This window comes from Alosa sapidissima, chromosome 13 (genome assembly GCF_018492685.1).
Source record: "Alosa sapidissima isolate fAloSap1 chromosome 13, fAloSap1.pri, whole genome shotgun sequence".
In the NCBI taxonomy this organism is placed as follows: Eukaryota; Metazoa; Chordata; class Actinopteri; order Clupeiformes; family Clupeidae; genus Alosa; species Alosa sapidissima.
This window is the reverse complement of record NC_055969.1, coordinates 1589641-1612704: the sequence shown is the minus strand read 5'-3', so window position 1 is coordinate 1612704 and position 23064 is coordinate 1589641. Positions and strand designations below refer to the sequence as shown.

At 40.4% G+C, this 23064-nt stretch overlaps 1 protein-coding gene across 3 annotated transcripts in view; it reads left to right on the top strand.

Annotated features, from left to right (window-relative positions):
* The window catches only part of dmgdh (dimethylglycine dehydrogenase), a 151661-nt gene that overhangs the window by 55810 nt on the left and 72787 nt on the right, over window positions 1-23064 (top strand). For 2 of the 3 annotated variants that reach the window (XM_042058542.1, XM_042058543.1), the window contains exons 9-10: window positions 338-491; window positions 11843-12008. In XM_042058542.1, the coding sequence (XP_041914476.1) occupies window positions 338-491; window positions 11843-12008 (320 nt within the window). The remainder of the gene's footprint in view (window positions 1-337; window positions 492-11842; window positions 12009-23064) is intronic. The other variant, XM_042058544.1, reaches the window with a different exon arrangement.

The following is a 23064-nucleotide window of genomic DNA, read 5'->3' as shown; positions in this document are numbered from 1 at the left end:
GATTGCTTGAGAGGCTTTTGAGATTATGCCAGAATGAAACTGTAGGAGGAGGAACAGCTAAACTATCCAGGGGATGCACAGATAATTTAATAAAGTAATGATTAGATACAGGTAATAGATAAACCATCCAGTCATCCAGTAGAGACAAGAAGGCCTGTCCCACCTCCTTTCCTCCCTTTTGCTTTCCCTCTTTTGTCTGTCTCTTTGTACATGTGGAGAAATGTGTTACTCGTTATAAGTTCTTACTTGATTGCATTGACTTGATATATTAGAAAACAGGCATGCATATTTGACATGTTTTTGTTTTGTCAACCTTTCCCATCCACCTCTCTTTCAGTGGGTTACCCTAAAGAAGAGCGTTTTGCTGGTCGACCAACAAAGAGAGTGAGTGGAGTTTATGACTTGTTGAAGGACCAGGCCTCCATGGGGTTCCATGCTGGCTGGGAACAGCCCCACTATTTCTACAAACCTGGAGACCAAAAAGGATACCAGTGAGTGATGGCATCATGTCACAAAATTTATTTTTTAAACACAAAACAGGTGAGTGGTCAGTTGCAACTGAAATTATTGTGACATACAAGCACTGGTCATGAACACTGGTAACCCAACAAAGACTGTTAAAAGTACTATACTATATATATATATATATATATATATATATATATATATATATATATATATATAGTATTATATTTCTTTTTCAACAAGTCAAAATAGGCCTTTGGGTTGCACAAAACATGTCCCTGAAGCTGTTTGCGCAAAATTCTCAGATTAGACATTATCATCAGCTCTATTCTCGCCAGTTTCAGTCCCTTTCAGGGGTCCGTTTCCCAAACCATAGGTGCTAACTACGATGCATCTTCTGTGGTAGCGTCACAGCCAAATGTGAGTCGACTGTATTTGAGTCACACGTAAATGACACAGAAATATGGTGTTGATTTTTGGTTTTAATTCGGTCAAGAGCTGAAAAATATGCTCTTATTTTTTCTTTTGTCAAAATGAAAAACGTGATATGTGACAATATGAAACTTAAGTGTTTGTGCATGCAAAACTCAAATCTACGGACTCACATTTGGAAGTGACACTACTAACGTAATTGCTATAATGGATAGAAACTATGCTTTTGGGAAACTATGCTTTTGGGACCATAGAATGGGCCTTAAATGCAAATGAGCTGTTGCTGGCCACGCCCCACTCCAGAACTGAGGGCGACATGGTCGAAAGCCAGGGAATACAAGGCGATGACACAGATATGGAGGATTTTCCACCAGAGAGCTTCCGACTGTCATTGATATAATGCAATATGTTATGGAGGAATAATGAAAAATGTGTGACAAACATCATGACAAACCACCTGTTTGATTTCCCGCAGTAAAGTAGCCTAATAGTCAAGTTATGGAATTAAGCCGTGAATGGCCCAGCCCGTAGTTTTGCCAGAGAAAAAAACCTTTTGTGAGCCTTTAGAAATTCCAAATCCTTAGTAGCCTACTCATCTACATACTGCAATACTTGGCTTAGCGTAGCAATATTCAGTTACCGCTCTTTTATTGGGTTTTTTTTTGGGGGGGGTTGTAAATTCAATCTGGCACTCTGAAAATGCTTGCAACGCTCTGCACTTCAAAAAAAGACAAGCATGAAATAACAAACGGTTTCTCATAGATCAAAATTGGCATTAACACAAGCAGCAGATTGAAATAAAACTTTGTTTCATTCAAGAGTTTGACAACGGTGAGAATGATTAGCACTATGCAAGGAAGTTTGTTGAATTACTTCAACAAGCGGTCTCTATAAGTATGGGATAACGGCAGCCGAGGTGTCCTGTTATACAAAATTATTGGACAAGGACGAGAGGCAAATAACTCCCCAACGCGCAGTGGAGTAGGCTAGATAAATCCGTAATCTGACCTATTTTCTTTTATAACTATAATTTCTCTATCTATCTATCTATAAGGGATGGGCATGATTAATCAACGATGGATAATTGATTATTAAGAATTTCGTCAATCACGTTAATTTGTTATCGATTAAACTAATGCAGGTTGCGTTGCGTAGTATTGCGAGTCTTGAAGCAATGAAATGAATTTCACTGTATGGTAGCAATTAAACATTTTACCACTCGGGGGCAATATGTGACGCCATAGTCAGTTACCTGCGAGTTTCCGTTTTGATTTCAAAAGTAGGCCTAATCATGAGGAGGTCATGGCGAAGTGTGGCGTGCGACCATTTTGATTAAAAAAAACAACAAAAAAAACACTTAGTTCACTGCAAACACAGCGATGCCGTGTATAAGTAGCCTACAACATGGCCACGAGTCAAATGATGTAGCCTAGGCTACCATTTAAACAAAGTGCATCCGACCCTGGTTAATGTCTCTGGTGGTGAATCCTGCTCTCAGTCTCAAGCGCCCACCTCATAAGTGTACTCAAAGAGCTGTGTTGTAAAGCTGCGTGTACAAATCCGCTTGGAGCTCCAGTGGAATTTTGATTTTGTGATGAGGACTCTGTTTAAGAATGTCGAGAGTGTGCAGAGAGTGTGCATAGTGCTCAGAGTGACAGTGTACAAACACACATCTGACACAAGCACGAAAAAGTTTGATGCAGTTTTTGATGTGCCTGTGTCCAATGTGACAAAAATCAAAAGGAAAACAATAAATTAACATTTTTAACTTTTTAAATTAACATTACTTATTTTTCAATAGGCCTACATTCATTTGTGTTAATTAAAATGTAAAATGTAAAGTAAAATGTGTCATTATATCTGCTGCTTATCCTACCAGCCACTGAAAATGTCTGGCCCAGCTCAATTTCTTGGTTTGAAAATCTGGCCCAGCTTAATTTTTAATTGAATAGCCCTGCTAGCCCAACTTCATTTTTTCAATGTTTGCTAGACTGCATTTCGAAACAAGTGCTTCACAGCAATCATCCCAAACTCAAAACAACACCCTCTGGTCGCTGCATGGTCCCTGGTGGCTGAGAAAATGGTAATATAAACAGAATTTCCAGACCGTAGTCTCAGTGAGACCTCAACTGAGAGAGAAAGTCATGTGCAGCCAGGGTAATATCTGACTACTCTCCTTTTTAAACACATTTCTGGGTCCACATCTGCCATGTCAGATGATGCATAGCCAAGTGGTTTTGAGTTCAGTATACCTTCTATTTCTGTCAGGACTTTCTATTGTCTGTTTCTGACCGCCAAATGTTAGAAGCAAGGACTGCAAGCTGGGTTGCAGGGCAGTAAAGGCCTCCTTTAACTCTCTCTGACCATGGTTGAAGTTTGTCCCCTGGTCAGCTAACAGCTCATAAGGAGTCCCTCTCCTCGAGACAAACCAACGGAGTGACATCAGAAACAAGTCGGTGTTCAGCAGGTTTTAGGTAGACTCATCTCGTAGTCATACGTTTAAATATTATGCCCCAACTCTTCTCACTGTGACGACCCACACGGATGGTGTATGGGCCGAAGCAGTCAACACCAGTAAAGTAGAAGGCTGGCTTAAACAAAGGCGGGATGGGGGAAGTCAGCCATTCTTGGAACTTAGGGTATCCCTCGCCACCTCTGATACTGTACACAGTGCTGCTGATGTGCTCCCGACCTCTCAAGACCCAATATTTCCGTCACAGCTCAAGCAAAGACTCTTTCCACCCTAGGGTGGTGTAACTCCTCATCATAGTACTTTATAAGAAGAGTAGTCAGAGGCTGTTTGGGGTCTTGTACTACAGGGTGTACTACTTCTTGGTCCAGTGCCTCTCCCTTGTGCAAGAGCAGGGGCGGAGTGGGGCACTAAAATCCACCGGGAAAATTCTGACGGCACCAGCATAGTCATATGTCATAGTCATAGTCATCATAGCATAGTTGCCTGTATAAATTTAAAAAAGGCCTAGCCTACAGACAATGTCAACCTAATAACTCAGGTAATTAAATAATTGAAAAACCAGGCACTTTGAATAGGTTTGTAGAGAACGCTTAAGCAGGGCTCTACAGTGCGCCCATTTCACTCGCACATGCGAGTAAAAATGATTGCGTGCGAGTGCAAAAAAATATTTAGGTGCACTGGTGCGAATGACCATGTCAATGTTTGTCTACAAAATACACAGCAACATCGAGAAACCATAGAATCATGTCGCGAATGCAGCATAAAAACTACACCTCCCATCAACGTTAGCAGTTTCGCGTTGTGACTCGCTAGTAGTCGCGTCTATCAAATCCAAGAGCACACAGAAAAAGCGGAAAGTTAGACTAGCCAGCCAAGATGCAAAGATTGAAGAAATTAGTTCTTCTATCCACCGAATTCATCGGATATAGGAGGAACAGGATGAGATTCTGAGAATGCAGTGAGAGAAGGAAAGGTAACCTAACATGCCTTTTAGCCCAGTTGACGTATTGGCTGCAATATGCAAAATATAGCTGTAGCGAACAGGCACAAAAGTAGCCTCCCGTAATAATCCCATTTTATTCAAAGGTAGAACGCTGCTGACAACTCCAGGCTTCCACGCATTCTTGTTTGTTTACACTGAAGCTGAAGTGCAAAACGAAAGTAGTAGTAAGTAATGTTTGCCTAACTGCCCCCATCAATGCAGATATTTCAAATAAAAAATAAAAGTATAAAAAATATATCCTTGATTAGACTATGTTGGGTTTTGTGGAAGAGCAAATGGACTGTTTTAGTAGTAGTATTCAGTATGCAGTCAGATAGGTCACCATAGACATATTTGGATTAGCTAAATTAACAAAATGTAGGAAAATAGAACAGACTGAAAATAAAGTAGGCACTGATCTTTAAAATCCTGTTTCCTGTAGCCTAAATGTCGTCAGTCATTCTTAATCTTTGCAATTGGTGCACTGGCATGTTTAACTGTATATTAGTATAGTATATATACTCTTTTGATCCCGTGAGGGAAATTTGGTCTCTGCATTTAACCCAATCCGTGAATTAGTGAAACACAGCACACAGTGAAGTGAAGCACACACTAATCCCGGCACAGTGAGCTGCCTGCAACCACAGCGGCACTCGGGGAGCAGTGAGGGGTTAGGTACCTTGCTCAAGGGCACTTCAGCCGTGCCTACTGGTCGGGGCTCGAACCGGCAACCCTCCGGTTACAAGTCCAGAGTGCTAACCAGTAGGCCACGGCTGCCCCCCAACTGTTAGCTGCAGTGTAATGTTAGATCAGCCTGAGTGGCCCACTAATTAGTCATTAGGCTAGGCCTAGGCTACATATCAACATAAGAAGCTTGTGCTAGTTTCTGCCTAGCAATAACGTCAATGCTTTAGCTCCGCTAACCTTTCTCTCTGCCTTCTATCCATGTGTAAAACAGCAAGCAACCACGCAAATCCGTCGACTGTCAAAATTCCTGTAGTTTTCCTCGAACTTGATCGCTTGTAGGGTCATGCCATTAGACGAGGGGCCGCTCATTTATCCCCCTACATTTCTGTAAATAGACTTGACCTGCAATCAGTTCATTGGATAAACCAGAAACACATTTAAACACTTTAAGGTCAGCCGTGATCCCCGACCAGTAGGCACGGCTGAAGTGTCCTTGAGCAAGGCACCTAACCCCTCACTGCTCCCCGAGCGCCGCTGTTGATGCAGGCAGCTCACTGCGCCGGGATTAGTGTGTGCTTCACCTCACTGTGTGTACACTGTGTGCTGTGTGTGTTTCACTAATTCACGGATTGGGATAAATGCAGAGACCAAATTTCCCTCACGGGATCAAAAGAGTATATATACTTATACTTATACATTCCCCTTTCCCAGGAGGCTTTGCTCCATTCTAGCCTAGGCCTACATTAATTTAAGAACAAACAAACAAATTAAATTGTCTTTTTTATTATTATTTGTGACCATGAAAGTTCTGTAACGCCTGAATAAGACAAAACATGAATTAAGATAAAAAATTAAAGCTAACCTACACAAAAATCAGCATGGGAGAGATGAGTGTGCAGGGTAACCATGAATGACATATAGACAGTGAGCGAGTGGTATAAATATTGGTTGGACTTCTTGATTTGGTTGGACTTCTTAAGATCTTGTAGATTTTCGCAGAAAATTGTCAAATCATGTAGGCTACGACTCACGGCCGCGGTAAAAGCTCTATGGGCCGGCCTGCACCGCGCACACTCCTCGGCCGGCCGACCGGGAAAACTCCCGACCGTCCCGATTGCCACTCCGCCCCTGTGCAAGAGCCCTTAGCATCCAGTTCAAGTGACAAGATGAGGAGTCTGCTTGCAGAGGGCACTGGTTTCCCTGCAGAAAGGGCTCTGCATGAGCATCTTGAACCTGCGCGATTCAGCCCTGCGCACGCCCGGACTCGAACCCGCGAACAGCAGCTCCTCGGATCGGGAGGCGAGCGAGCTGACAGTTGAGCCAATAGCCCAGGCTACTGGCTTGCATGCCAGCAGCACTGTTGAGGAGTCGGGGAGTGAGGTTTACCTCTACAAGCACAGCTAAGCTAGCTGGCATCCGTTACATCTACACTTTTATAGATTTCCACTGGAGGATCGCCCTGCTAATTGGCTGCCCCATGAAGGTCCTTCGATCTGGCTTCGACAAGGTCTTGGAAGTTTTGGATTCATGGGATGTCTGGCTTCCTTTCCTCATCGCTACTGTTAGATGTGATCTAGGGGGATATGTGTCAGGTGTCAGGATGCTGCAACAGAAGGCTGGGCCTTGACTCCAGCATGATGGCTCTGACAGCTGCAGGAGGGCTTTCCCACGTGTAAAATCATCAGCTGGGTTAGCATCTGTGGGAACATAGCGTCACATCTGGAGGTCTGTAAGCTCCTAGAGACTTTATACCAACCCAAATTTGATGTAATCCAGGACAGCACAGTGATTAAATTGGTCCACATATAAACATGGCGGATATCCAATGTGAGCTCTATTCCAAGCATTCTTGCCAGCTGAGCTCCTGTAAGGGCTGCACAGAGCTCAAGCCTGGGCATGGACAGCTGCCTCTTTGGCGCCACTCTAGAATGGGCTGGTAGGAAGGTAGTATTTGTCCAGAGGAATTCTCTGTGCAAGGGTAGCCTACTGACCCATAGGCCTGCTCAGAGGCAATATGTGGATATCTCTCCAGGCATGAAGGGAATCCAAGGCAGTGGTGACATAACATCTGGGGATGGAGATCCTATCCATGTAACTCACTTTCCCATGTTTGCCATTCTTGCAGAATGTACATCATGCCCTCTGACTGACTGGTACTCTACAAGGCTGGGTGCTATTTTCTCTGCTTTTCTCCATCTATACTAATGACTTGATATCTCACCACCACTCAGTCAAAATGTTCAAATATGCAGATGACACCACCATCATTGGCCTCATAAGTGATAATGATGAGTCTTATTACTGCAAAGAGGTCAACTGGGCTGTAGACTGGTGCGGCAAAAACAAGCTCTGAGACGGAGCTTGGACTACTCTGCAAGTCAAGTTCTGTTTCTCCTTAGCCCGGGTAAGACACTCTAACCTTGTCTCTGATTCAGAGGTGGCTTGACACTAGGAATGTGCCCCTTATAGCCCATTTCCTGGACACATCTGTACGTGCTGGCTGATGCAAACTCCGGCCTCAGTCCACTCCTTGTGAAGTTCCCTCAAGCTCTTGAATCGGCTTAGCTTGACAATTCTCTGAAGACTATGGTCATCCTTGTTGCTTGCACAACTTTTCCTACCACACGGAGCTAGTTGATCAAACTTTTGTTAATTTAAAAAAAGCTTAACTCGAGTCGCAATTCAAAGACCGCTGTTCACCAGCAGCAATATCCATCTTCTTTGTTTTCAAATAGCAGGAAATTCACACAGAACCGTCGCCGACTCTATACATCATGTGATTGGCCTGATAGAAGTTTCATTTTTCCAGCATGCCAATGGAGAGTTGCTAGACTAGCCACATCTTGTATTTCAGGAAAATTACTAGGGATATCAAAGTATCCGCATATCTAATTAATGGACAAGGCGCAGGCATACAGGACAGGCGCAGTGGATTTCCCACAAGTATAAGAATAACCACTCACCAGCCAAACAAACAATAAATAGCCACCCAACAGCCGATCAAAAGACTAGCATTTGTTGTATCTGGGTAAAATTACAAAACAGGTGATCCCATTCCCTGAAACGTTCAGTTAAGTCGAAAGAGAAAGCCAGATCGGATATAAAGGTAACCTCTTCATTTTGTTCATTTTGATTTTGTATTTTATGAACGAAATTACTTGTCTGTGATCAAAATTATAAAGAGAACAGACTGATTGTCAGGGTTCGGCAAGAGGACCCAACCGCAAGACTTGTTAAAGGCAGGATTCCAGACAAACATACTTTATTACTATTCTACAAACAAAAGCATTCTGTCACAAACTTACAAACGTACATAACAAGAGAGACGAACCGACAAGAGACAAAGGAACAGAGGGGTGTATAAATACACAGACCAATTAAAGGAACACGCCACCCAATGTCAGTACCTTAACTTTCACGAGTTGAGTCATACATCTCCCGTGTCGGTACGTGCACTCAAACGCTCTGGTGCGCGGCTGGACTGTGTTAGCATGTTGCTATGCTAGCGGGCTTTGCCATAACTAACCGTAGAAGTAAAAAAAAACATCCACGTTTTCCCGACTTAAATACAGGTGCACGAGTAGTTGATAGAAATGTCTACGGCCACGCAACATGAAACGTGGCGATTTTCCAAGCGAATAAACAGGAGAACTACAATGTGTGGCGCAATAGCACTTGGGAGTACTTCGACCTAGCGTAGTAGTATTGTTAACACCTAATTGTAGATCCTATCCACCACAGAGTTTAGAATCCATGCTGGATCGACCCTCAGCCTCTCCCTCCCCTCTGAGCGAGAGAGAGGCACACACACTAGAGATGCTAATGGGCTATTATTTCAACCATAACTGCATAGCCAAACTTATCATCCATCAGCCCCAAAGTTTTTTGACCAATTTTCAAAACCGCACCCGCCCACCATCCGCTGGTTGTTTTAATATAGGCTATATGGGTGATGCAGCACTGCTGACTTGAGGCTAGAAAGCCCTTGCCTGTTCTAGAAAGACTGATCCAATCCAGCAAATATATTAAAAGGCTAAAGTCGTACATTGGCTATGTTGTAGCCTATCCCCAGAATATCAGCAGCAAACTCAGTCTCTGTCTCGCAAAACAGTCTCCAAATAAAACGCACATCGGCCTGTTGCCTATTCTGCCAGCTTGTGACAATATATCGTCCAAAATGCTTGATTGCATTGCATTCTCCACATTTAGCTAAATTTTCATGTACCACATCAGCATTTTTGTTCAGTGAATCTTTTGTAAATTGCTTTACAATAGCGTCGGGCCCTTGTCAGCAGCCTTCGGCTTGCCTCTTGCCACTATTCACTCCTTGTTTGCTATATTTGCTGCATTGGATCAGTCTTTCTAGAACAGGCAAGGGCTTTCTAGCCTCACGTCAGCAGCGCTGCATCACCCATAGGCTATAGCCTACATTAAAACAACCAGCGGATGGTGGGCGGGTGCGGTTTTGAAAATTGGTCAAAACTTTGGTGCTGATGGATGGCTGATGGATGATAAGTTTTGCTATGCAGTTATGGTTGAAATAATAGCCCATCAGCACATCTCTAGTGTGTGTGCCTCTCTCTCGCTCAGAGGGGAGGGAGAGGCTGAGGGTCGATCCGAGGAGCCTCTCGCTGCAGCCTGCGGGAAGGTGGGGCTTGACATCAAGCCCAGCCCACATCCAAGTCAGCCATGTTTTTTTGCATTACGTCACGCAGTTTGAAATTGCTGGCGGCGAGAGGGAGGCAGTCAGCAGAGAGAGCCAGGACTCGCAACGAGACTGAGCGAGCTGATAGTGCTACATTCTACAAACCAGCAACTTACTGCAAAACACGTTTTATTGTGTAATTCAACACGTAAACTGTGGATTCAAACCAGTGCATCAACTCGCAACAGCACCAACGTTTCCATAAGAACGCCGTTGTCACACTACTCGTTCGTCAGATAGGAATAGCTAGCTGGCTAGTTAGCCAGCAAAGTTAACCACGCAGATGGCAAGAGGCTGGCGGCGGCCCACCGGTTTCGCTGTCGCCGGCGGACCGCTGAGTTTTTGCATATCGGTTCTACCGCGGTTTGTTGGGTTAACGAGCCGCAGCTTTGACCACCTTTTCTTTATTTATTTATACGGCGGACTGCCTGTGGCCTAACGTTACCATCGCGGGTTGCTTAAAAGTAGCCTATCTACCAGTGGTCCGATAGCTGCTTGCTATCTGAGCAGTAGCCTATATTTGAGATGAGGATATGTCTAGCTTGATCTAACCGGTTAACGTTACAGAAATAAATGCTTCTGGTTCACCTGTTAATAAAGCAAAATCGCCCCTTTGTAGGCTAAATTTGGTTGTAATGGAGAATTCTTGCTGTTAAACTGATAGTCCATGATAATGAAACAACACACCATTCTACTTTTGAGGGCTAAATTAAATGAAATATGGCTCGTTTTCCGTTTGAACACATTGTCATCAATATTTAAAATGACCATTTTTTATGAATGTGCATGTTATTGTTTCAAAACCGGAAATCAAATGAATGAAAAAGTACACAAACCCAATTACAATAACTAGCCTAGGCCTACATGAAAAATTCACTGTGGTTGCATGAAATGTCATTTGTGTTTAGCCTACATCATCAGTTTCTATCATCTAATATGAAACAATATACTATATAATTCGCTACTGGGCTGTCGGTAGCATAGATTGTATGTCAAGCCACGCCTTCCCGCAGGCTGCAGCGAGGTGTACTTGGTCGATCCAGCATGGATTCTAAACTCTGTGGTGGATAGGATCTACAATTAGGTGTTAACAATACTACTACGCTAGGTCGAAGTACTCCCAAGTGCTATTGCGCCACACATTGTAGTTCTCCTGTTTATTCGCTTGGAAAATCGCCACGTTTCATGTCGCGTGGACGTAGACATTTCTATCAACTACTCGTGCAACTGTATTTAAGTCGGTAAAACGTGGATGTTTTTGATTACTTCTACGGTTAGTTACGGCAAAGCCCGCTAGCATAGCAAGATGCTAATACAGTCCAGCCGCGCACCAGAGCGTTTGAGTGCATGTACCGACACGGGAGAGGTATGACTCAACTCGTGAAAGTTAAGGTAAGAACATATATTACTACTGACATTGGGTGGCGTGTTCCATTAACAGAAAGACAAAGGACTGGACGAGACCAACATTTATTTATTTACGATACATTATTCATTCACAAAGAAAATTGGTGTCCTTAAAGATTGTCCTCATTTTTTTACTTAAGGCATTAAGATCAATTTCCAAACTTATCACTGTATATATGAATAGATATTTCTACTGGCCTGCTTCCTGATGACATTAATGCATAAACATGAAAAGATAAACCAAACACACCTTATTGGTCCTTGATATAAAGGCTGAGATAAGAGCTTAAAAGTAAAGCATAAAATTACACTACCTAAGGATTAATGCTCTTCATGTAATTCATAGACAATTCATCTATAGGTTATCCTTGATGTAATTCTTTGTTAGTCTACATTTATCTCTCTCTTTCTCTTTCCCCATTCCTGTCAGACACACACAAGCACATATCCAAAAGTATGTTTGTATTTTCTAATGTAAATGGCAAACATTGCATGTAATGACATTTTTTGCCCTAAAAATAGTCTAATATCTAATGACCTACTTAGAGCCCTCGAGGTGTCATTGCAAGATCTTTTTTTTTTTGTTGCATATCTTGAGTATGTTCTTTAAAATGAGTGCAACTGTACTTTGTCAAATGTTGATTCAGAGCAGGTTATACAAAAAATTGTGTTTTTCTCTCATGATTTACAGCCCCAGCTTCCGCAGAACCAACTGGTTTGGGCCAGTGGGACGTGAGTGTAAGCTGGTGATGGAGAAGGTCGGATTAATTGATCTGTCACCTTTTGGAAAGTTCATTGTGAAAGGAAAGGATTCATTGAAACTACTTGATCATCTTTTTGCCAACACCATGCCGAAGGTAAAAAGAAAAAAAACTTTGTATGTGTGACGAACTCACTGCACTTCAGTATTACATTAATCCGAGAAATGGCTAACGTCAGAGAAAAGACGATAGAACGATAGACATTTGGTAGTAACTGATCACTGGGCCCTATCTTGGCGATCTGAAACGTCTGGTCAGACGCACAAAGTTTAAAAACATTTAAGGCGTGTCCAGTCCACATTAGCTAATTTAATGGTGTAATTTTGTGATCAAACGCTGGGCTCAAAAGGGTTGTTCCCATATCTTAGTCAGTCATGGGTGTGTTTTTGGGCGTAACATCCTTTAAACCAATGGGAATAACATCTGTCATTCGCTTGAAGAGCCAGCAGCGCAACAGCATACAGCCTGTCAGTATTTTGACAGTCAACGCATTTGAAGGAGTCTGCTTGCACAATTCCACAAGTAGACTACTTGCTTTACTAAAACCTGTGTGTGACTAGCAGAGTATAGTCTACAGTATATGCATTCTGCACTTGCCTATTATTTGAACTCATGGACAGAGTGAAACTAACTACCAGCCGTCTCAAAACAGTTCTACACAGTTATTTGTCTTGCACTATTGACTGACAAGGGGTTACAATAGAAAAATGATCCTGAAAAAAGCAACACTTATGCAAATAATGTTCGAATGACTGAATAAAAATCCTAGGATATTTATCCCACAGAGGAGTTGTTTGAGGGAGTTGTTTGATGTAAGGGATGCTTACATCTCGTGACAGTGTGTCTTCACCTGTACTTTATATACGCCTTTCACTATAGACTAGGTTGTTCTTGGTCAGTGGCGTAATTATTTTACGTGGTATTTATCATAACTATAGCTCATTGGGTAATCAGCGTCTTTCTCCACCCTCACTGCAATTTGTGAATGTTCACAACTGAACTGCATACTTCAATCACAAGCGCAGTTTAATGAAGTTAACTGATGACAACATTAAAAAGAATCGAACGTTTAGTGATCATGAAATAATACAATAAGATGTCAAAAAGCCAGGAGATTATGAAAGGTAGAAGTTCTACTCAAATTACTTGTGCACATAGGCTATAGGGCAATACAGCTGTACAGATTTAATTTCGCGAAGTCCCACCCCCCTTAGTTACTGTTGCTAAGTCCAACAGCTCAGACCGGAGTTGACTAGAACTTTAATGGTAGCTGTAAGCCTGTCTGTAAAAGTTACAACCCAAGAGGCTCTTTTACAGAGCTATGGACCCGATTTAATTTAGAATCCGTTGAACAACTCCAGTATGCCATGGAGACACGTATACAAATTAATATCTAGGTTTGTTGGGTGACAAACTTAGACAGGGGGCGAGAGGGACTCACTGATATTAATAGCTAGATATACTTGCATGCATATTACAAGGGCACCAGGTCATGTCATGTAAGGAACATGGTACTGCAAATAAACAGAAACATAGTCTACATTGCAGAGCGACTTCAACTTTATTAATTTATGGTGAATAAATATTACTGTAAGAAATCATCCATGATGCAGGAGGTAGATGCAGGTTTCTTTTATTCTTTAGTCACACCAGTCAAACAGCCAACTTGCAGCAGTATGAAAGCCAAGAGTAAACAAGAATGTCAAACAAAACTACAGTCCAAACTGTTTAGCGAACAGAACAAAGGATAGGGTTTAGCGCTGTGTAGCATTACAAATGCTGCTCAAAAAAGGAATTGAAACGAAAGAGTTTAAGTACCAAAACATGTGGTGATACAACCAATAGGGAGTGCCAGAGTTCAGGTGCTGCTTGTTAGGGTGACAAGGAAAAAACAAGGAAATCATTCAATCAATAAGTGGGTGATGAGGACCTAATTGGGGCTACAACTGTTTGAGTAGGCCCAGGAGTCATCACAGTTACACTACTGTGCACAGCCCCATGCTTTTCTGACGAGGCGATGCTAGCACGTTAGCAGCGGTTAGCTAACTATGCTAACCTTAGTTGTCTACGAGTCTCCTCAAAGTGACAATCATATTATACACAATGCTGGCAGTGCTGGGAACTGTTTGGCTTAATCTATAGATGTGGTGGAGCACTGTTTCATTGTGGTTTGCTAAGGAGTAACTTAACCCTTTGCTTAAAATAAGGGAGAGCTGGGAGAGAATTTAATCTAATTTAACATAATTACAAAAATGCATAATCAAGATTGAAAGCCGTTATTCTGTGTATTGGTGTTAATCCCACACATGGCCGTCCTTTTTCAATTTACATCACTATACATCACTATACAATCCCATAAAACCAGAAAAAAATCACGGCTCCCAGTGCATTTCTATGGAGCCGTAAGGTGAAGCTGTCGAACTTTGTCTACATGTGCGGAGCTACTGGACTGCCATTGGCTCATCCGCGTTCGATGGGCGGGGCTTGCGATAGGTCAATTGTCAAATCTAGCAAGTAGGAAACTTTAAGTGGATGACATGAAAGTGAAAGTAAGATATTAGAAAGGCTAGTGAAAGCTAAGGTTGATTTTGACTTTGTACAAAGAAGGAAAACTGGTGCTCTGAATAGCGATTCAGTTGTCTTTAAACCAACAATTTTAACCGCTATTTGGATTTGCAATTTTTCCACGAAACTCCCAATTTCCCCTGACCCTCTTATGAATGAATGCATATAAGTGCATGACCAGCACCTGTACATGACACGAAAAAGCGCAAATTGCCATTCTCAGCTCCTGCGACAGGCAGTTTAATCTAAGTGTGGCCTGTTAGTACATACCACGCCATGTTTTTATGTGCATGTTGCAAAGAAAATACGCCTCAAGTGGGCGCTAAAGCGTCGGTACATCCAGAGCCGTTTATAAAGAGAGTTGCGACAACTGGAGAATCGAATGTTCTGAGCTGTCCCGTTAGTGATTGGTTCCGAGGTGGTCACGTGTTTCATGGACGCCATGTTTCATCCCAACATTAAGCAGATCCCCATTGACAGTACAGTCAGGAGCGGCGCTAATGGTTCAATATGGGGGGGGACACCTGTAATGGGCCCCTTTACTATCAGTGTTTATCCCAACAACATGTTTTTATTTAGTCCAGAGGCTGAGGCATATTGTTTTCTTTCATGTCGATTTAAGATTGTTTGTGTAGGCTATATGTATAGGCACCCAGTTTAATTTCCATATTTTGACAATCGGCTAGCCTATAACAAACGCATTTCATTTGAAAAAGCAACCTGGTCAATTGCTAACAACTAAGTGCAACTAGCTCTATTAACTCATTGAATGCCAAGCTGTTTTCGGAAGCTTTGTCCTACAGTGCCAGCAATCTAGACCATTGTTGATGATTTTTGTACAGCCACAGCATATTCTGTGTTATAGCTATGAACACATACAATGGCTCATTTAAAAGGTGAGACTTTAAGCTCTCAGTGGGTGCAAACCGTGTATTTCTACACGCCTCTGTTCCTGAGAAATCCCAAGCTAAACAGTGGCTAGTTTTCATCAAAATCACTGTTTTTTTCTAGAAATGGAGATATATCGTCTTCCATGAAATATGAAGTGTTGCCTGTAAACTTTCCGGGAAGTGATCAGCGAGACCTGGCGAGACTGCCACCTAGTGATAGACCCATGAAAATGGCCTGGTTTTGACCTGACGTGCATGCGTCACTGATTCGACCCAAAGCGGCAACCGAGTTATGATAAAATGTCCAGGGGACGTATTCACAAAGAAGGCTAAAAGTAGCTCCTAAGTGGCGAATTTAGATGCAACTCCTAAAAATAATGGGCGTGTCACTCCTAACTTTAGGACTTCTAATTTTTTTCACTAAAAGTAATTCACGAAAGCATTTTAGACCTAAAAGTAGCACCTAAGTTTGGGACAGCTTAAAAGAACTCGAGAGGACTCCTAACTCACTAAGACCTATTCACAAACAGCTTTTTGTGGCATTTCACGTTGCGATGTTTTGAAATGCGTAGCCTATGCGGCAACAGGAGCTTCCAATCGCGAGGGAACAATTTCGCATTCATAAAAGGGACGCAATAACGCCCACAACAACAACCAAAACTACTCATTGTTAACATGTAAATGAAATGTAACGTTTCATTGTGAATCAAATTAAAATGTTCTCCTCTTTGCAAACGTAGGCATATGGTGACAGATTAATTTAATAATGTTGCAATGATACTGCATCAATCCGTAGGCCTATGTTTCATTAGGCTACTAGGCTATTTGTTTTGCCTTACTCTTTATTAATTTAGGCTAGGCCTTTTTATTCAGTTATTTATCATCTTCCGTCCTTCGCACTACTTGTGTAGCTAGCGCACGCATTCTCAGACCTGTTTGGAATCATTCCCGCGTTACAATCATCAGCCAATCAAGGTGGTCCCTTCAGTCAAGCTCGTGCATGAGTAACGTCATCCATAGCAACGAAGACTCACTCTTATTTTAGGAGTTGTCATTTTTCCTTACTAAGAGTAGGTCTGAAAGGCTTTGTAAATAACTTTTAAGAGAAAACTCCTAGCTAAAATCTTTTAGTGCGATTTAGGAGTACTCCTAGTGGTAAGATAAGGCTTTGTGAATACGGCCCCAGATAAAATGTCCAGATTGTGCGTTTTCATGAGTTTTCGATCGTCATATATTTAATTTCCATTCATTACAGAGTTCCCAAAATCACATATAAGGTGTGTTAGAGTGTCTAGTTTCGTAATTAAAAAAAAAAAAGCTAAAAACGTAATATTAAAACGTAATATTACGTTTTTGGCACTCAACGGCACTCAATGAGTTAACACATCCAAAAGCTGCTAGGTTAGTTGTGTCACTCACTGGTCCAGAAAAGCAACTGTTGCATCAAAGAATTTATAACCACATGCTCTCATTGATTGTATGATTGCACTATTTGTGGTATGCAGGCATTGTACAACGGGGCCCCCATATCCAGTATTCACAGAATCATCACATATCCAGTTCATAACAACAATTAAATTATAGATATAGTCACCTACAAATGAAACAGAGGGCGCTTGTTTTATTGAGCAGGTCTTGCATAGAAGCCATAATAAGGCCGTATCTGTGTATTATTTGAAATTTTAGGCTATGGTATGTTTATTTTTTCTTCACAAAGGATGTTAGTGTGCCGTGGGACATTTTAAGTGTCAAAAGTGAAAAGGTTGAAAAACACTGGTTTAAATGGTTAAATTATTTGCGAGGTAGATGAGGTTTAATGTAGTTGGAATGCCTGAACAGTTAAATAGGTGGATAGTTTAAATGGTTAAATTATTTGAAAGGTAGATGAGGTTTAATATAGTTGGAATGACTGAACAGTTAAATAGGTGGATAGTTTAAAAGGTTAAATTATTTCCGAGGTAGGCCTAGATGAGGTTTAATATAGTTGGAATGACTGAACAGTTAAATAGGTGGATAGTTTAAAAGGTTAAATTATTTGCTAGGTAGATGAGGTTTAACATAGTTGGAATGACTGAACAGTTAAATAGGTGGATAGTTTAAAAGGTTAAATTATTTGCTAGGTAGATGAGGTTTAACATAGTTGGAATGACTGAACAGTTAAATAGGTGGATAGTTTAAAAGGTGGATGTTGATAGACAGAAAGTTGAATGGGTGTTGATAGGCAGATTGTTTAATGGATGTTGATGGATAGTTTAATGGGTGGATGAGTGAATGGTTTGAAGAGGATGAATGGATAGAAAGTTGGATGAAATGTGCCTTATATCCTTGTAGAATGGTGAGTCACAGAGAGAGTTGGCCTAATTCAGCAGAAAGCAGTTGATACAGGTGCAATCAGTTGAACTGATTCTTTGATGGGGCCTAGATGAGCAGCTGGAAGTTGATACAGGTGCAAATCAAGTTAATTAGTCCATTGTGATGTCATCAGCCTAATGTTAAATCTATGGGGAAATTTTGAGTAGTTTTTAATAAATAGTTTAAAAAGTATAAAAGTTACAAAGATGAAAAATACAAAGCCTACATGTCCTAAGTAAGACCTACGTAACATAGTTTGAATGAAGTTTCTACGTTAAATGGTTGAAGCTGCATTAGCTGCGTTAGAAGAAGAATAATAAGAACTAGAAAAGCATTTCCTGAAGGAAATACAGTGCATGAAAATGCAAAAATATGATGTAAAATATCATACAGAGTAAAAACAAACTATATTGGTTGCTAAGTAGATGAGGTTTAATATAGTTGGAATGACTGAACAGTTAAATAGGTGGATAGTTTAAATGGTTAAATTATTTAGATAGATAGTTGACGATAACTGACAGTTGGAATGGCTCTAATGTTTGCTAGCAGTTATGCTAACTATGTTAACAAAGATAATAATGTTAACAAAGTTACTATGCTAACTAGCATGCTAACATGCTAGCATGCTAACTATGCTAACCATGTTACTTAGCTAACTTAGCTAATTGTTTTTAGTAGTTTTGCTAAAAATGCTAACTAGCATGCTAACATGCTAGCGCTAGCATGCTAACTATGCTAACCACGTTACTTAGTTAACATAGCTAATCATTTTTAGCAGTTTTGCTAAAATTGCTAACTAGCATGCTAACATGCTAGCATGCTAACCATATGACTTAGCTAACTTAGCTAATCATTTTAAGAGGTTTGGCTAAAAATGCTAACTAGCATGCTAACATGCTAGCATGCTAACTATGCTAACCATGTGACTTAGCTAACTTAGCTAACTAGCTACAGTGGGTAGGAGTCATAGTTGATGACGAGTAACAGTTACAATGGCTGAACAGTTAAAAAGTTCAGTAGTTTAAAGGGTTGAATTGTTTAACAGTAAAATATTATAGTGAGGACTTTTATTTTGAAACAGTTTTTGGCAGAGGAAGCAGTTGAACAGGATGTGTAGTCTTAATAGGGCCAGTTTGTATGCTTAAAGCCTGAGACTGGCAGTTGGTCCAGGTGGCCCGAACACCTGCCATAGGATTCTAATTGCTGTGATGTCATAAAGGGCAATGTTAAGTCAATGGGGAAATTTTGATTACTTTTTAATTAATAGTTTAAAAAGTATAAAAGTTACAAAGTTGAAAAATACATAGCACCCATGTCCTAAGTAAGACCTACGTAACATAGTTTGAATGAAGTTTCTACGTTAAACGGTTGAAGCTGCATTAAATGCGTTAGAAGAAGAAGAAGAATAAGAAGAAGAAGCCTAGGAAGAACAGTACAGTGCATTTTCATGCACTGTAATAAGAAGCCTAGGAAGAACAGTACAGTGCATTTTCATGCACTGTAATAAGAAGAAGCCTAGGAAGAACAGTACAGTGCATTTTCATGCACTGTAATAAGAAGCCTAGGAAGAACAGTACAGTGCATTTTCATGCACTGTAATAAGAAGAAGCCTAGGAAGAACAGTACAGTGCATTTTCATGCACTGTAATAAGAAGAAGAAGCCTAGGAAGAACAGTACAGTGCATTTTCATGCACTGTAATAAGAAGAAGCCTAGGAAGAACAGTACAGTGCATTTTCATGCACTGTAATAAGAAGAAGCCTAGGAAGAACAGTACAGTGCATTTTCATGCACTGTAATAAGAACTAGAAAAGCATTTCCTGAAGGAAATACAGTGCATGAAAATGCAAAAAATATGATGTCAAATATCATACAGAGTAAAAACAAACTATATTGGTTGCTAGGTAGATGAGGTTTAATATAGTTGGAATGACTGAACAGTTAAATAGGTGGATAGTTTAAAAGGTTAAATTATTTGCTAGGTAGATGAGGTTTAATAGTTGGAATGACTGAACTAGGTAGATGAGGTTTAATATAGTTGGAATGACTGAACAGTTAAATAGGTGGATAGTTTAAAAGGTTAAATTATTTGCTAGGTAGATGAGGTTTAATAGTTGGAATGACTGAACTAGGTAGATGAGGTTTAATATAGCCTGGCCACCTGGCCTAGGATTCTAATTGCTTAACGGCAGTCTTAATAGAGCCATATTGTATGCTTAAAGCCTGAGACAGAGTATATAGTTTAAAAAAATGTAGATGGTGTAATGGATGTTGATAGACAGAAAGTTGAATGGATGTTGATAGGCAGATTGTTTAATGCAGGGGTCTCAAACACCCGGCCCGCGGGCCAAATCCGGCCCGCGTCCTGCCCAATTCCGGCCCGCGACGTATGACAAAATAATAATGTAATCCGGCCCTTGAGGCTATTAATTGCGACAAACAACGATACTGATTAAAATAGACGATAGATCCAGGTACGGTGACATCTCATTTGTAGGCCTACTCTGCTCCACTATGTGCAAGACATCCAGAGCTTGATTCAAACCCAAAATCGCTGCGCAAAGTTTTCAGGAAATACTTGTATTACATGCGAGAAACACAAAGATGTGCATATGTAATGACGCGGAAGCGATGCAGGCCATAGTGTTGCCGAAATTGAAGCAGAAATTAAGCAGAAATAGGCCTACACCAAATGTTGAAAAACGTTCACGTGTGATGAAGTCTTAGGTAAGCTATGTTATTCACCTATTCTAATTCTGAAGGAGAATATCCTTTTGGAGATTATGATCGATCGTCTATGACAGTGATAGTCACGGTGCGTCTGTGAATGGAGGTGCGTGTATACAACGGTGTCCACTAAGCATACCATGCTTGTTTCGAACCCTCTGCCCAACAAAGCTTGGAGGTTGCAGTGGTAATCGTGATGATAGTGTCCGTAATGGATGTGGTACAGACAGCAGGGCTAGTAGAAATAGGGCTCTAAAGAACTACAAAGTCACCCGCAATATGATGCGAACTTCTGGGTACTGCAGATTACCCGCGATAGGAACTGTTTGACCAGAATACTTTATTGTAGGCCTATATTGTAGTAATCTATTACTAAACCACAACATCTTAGGTGTTGGTATACATCGTAGGTGTTTTCCTGTTAATTTGTTATGTGGGTAATATGAAAAAAGGAAAGTAAACCTGCTTAAATATGTTCATCCAGTATTTACTGAAAGGTGCATAATTTGAGGTGCTTGCCATCCAGTGACAAATTAGATGGGTAAATTTACCCCCTTCATAAACTTTTGTTTTACTCAAAGATTTTTACATTTACAGTAGGACTTTATCTCTGACCACTTTCAAGCCATGGCCTTTTGACATTTTGATAAAAAAAATCCAATGGTGTTGGCAATGGCTTTCTTAACCCTGATGCCTAGTTTGCCAGGTTTAAAAAAGTTATGAGAGGAAATATTTTTATTTGGTGTGAAACACACACACATACCTGTTTTTATGTTTTTCATTTATTTTATAATTTGTATTAATATTTATTTTATCATTATTTTATTTATAAGCTAAGGTTGCTAGCACAGGTGTCTAAAACTAGATAAAAACACTTGCACTTTCTGTTTGCAGTTTTGTGTGGTATTTGAAAAAAATAACATTGCATTTTCAGAAATAGCCAGCCCTCCAATCAGATGACGTTGGCGGAATTGGCCCCCAGCTCATTTGAGTTTGAGACCCCTGGTTTAATGGATGTTGATGAATAGTTTAATGGGTGGGTGAGTGAATGGTTTGAAGAGGATGAATGGATAGAAAGTTGGATGAAATGTGCCTTATATCCTTGTAGAATGGAGAGACACAGAGAGAGTTGGCCTAGTTCAGCAGAAAGCAGTTGATACAGGTGCAATCAGTTGAACTGATTCTTTGATGGGGCCTAGATGAGCAGCTGGAAGTTGATACAGGTGCAAATCAAGTTAATTAGTCTATTGTGATGTCATCAGCCTAATGTTAAGTCTATGGGGATTTTATAAAAGTTAATAATTAATAGTTTAAAAAGTATAAAAGTTACAAAGATAAAAAATACAAAGCCCCCATGTCCTAAGTAAGACCTACGCAACATAGTTTGAATGAAGTTTCTACGTTAAACGGTTGAAGCTGCATTAACTGCGTTAGAAGAAGAAAAATAATAAGAACTAGAAAATGTAATTTCGAGGAAATTACCAGTGCATGAAAATATAAACATACTGTATATTAACATAAAATGTCAAACAAACTTTTCATTGCAAACAGTTGGCAGGAGTCATAGTTGATAACAACTGACAGTTGAAATGGCTCAACAGTTAAATAGTTGAGTAGTTTAAATAGTTAAATTATTTAATAGTGAATTATTTTAGTGAGGATATTTATTTTGAAACAGTTATGGGCAGAGGAAATAGTAGTCTTAAGAGAGCCAGATTGTATGCTTAAAGCCTGAGACAGAGTATATAGTTTAAAAGTTGAATGTAGATAGTGTGATGGATGTTGATAGACAGAAAGTTGAATGGATGTTGATAGGCAGATTGTTTAATGGATGTTGATGTATAGTTTAATGGGTGGATGAATGGATAGAAAGTTGGATGGAACATGCCTTATATCCTTGTAGAATGGAGAGACACAGAGAGTTGGTCTAGTTAAGCAGAAAGCAGTTGATACAGGTGCAATCAATTTAACTAGCCCTTTGATGGGTCCTAGTAGTGAGCAGCTGGAAGTTGATACAGGTGCCAATCAAGTTAATTAGTCCATTGTGATGTCATAGTCTAATGCAAAGTCTATGGGGAAAAATAAGCTTGTTTTTTATTAATATCTCAAAAAGTATGAAGTTTACAAAAGTGAAAATACATTCCCCACGTGTCCTTTTCAAGACCTACGTTTCAAAGTTTGAAAAAAGTTTCTACGTTAAACGGTTAAAGCTGAATTAGACGCAGAAATTTGGTGGGAAGAATAATAACTAGAAAATGCAATACCAGGGAATTACCAGTGCATGAAAATGCAAAACATATGGTGTGAAATATATTGTTAAAACAGATGATGTGCTAATTGGCAACCAACATGATGAGGTTTATTTATTGCATGAAAATGCACTATATTGTTCTTCCAAGTTTTCTTATTACAGTGCATGAAAATGCACTGTACTGCTCTTCCTATGATTCTTCTTCTTCTTATTACAGTGCATGAAAATGCACTGTACTGTTCTTCCTAGGCTTCTTCTTCTTATTAGAGTGCATGAAAATGCACTCTACTGTTATCCGAATTATTCTTATTATTAAAATTACAGTGCATGAAAATGCACTGTACTGTTCTTCCTAGGCTTCTTCTTCT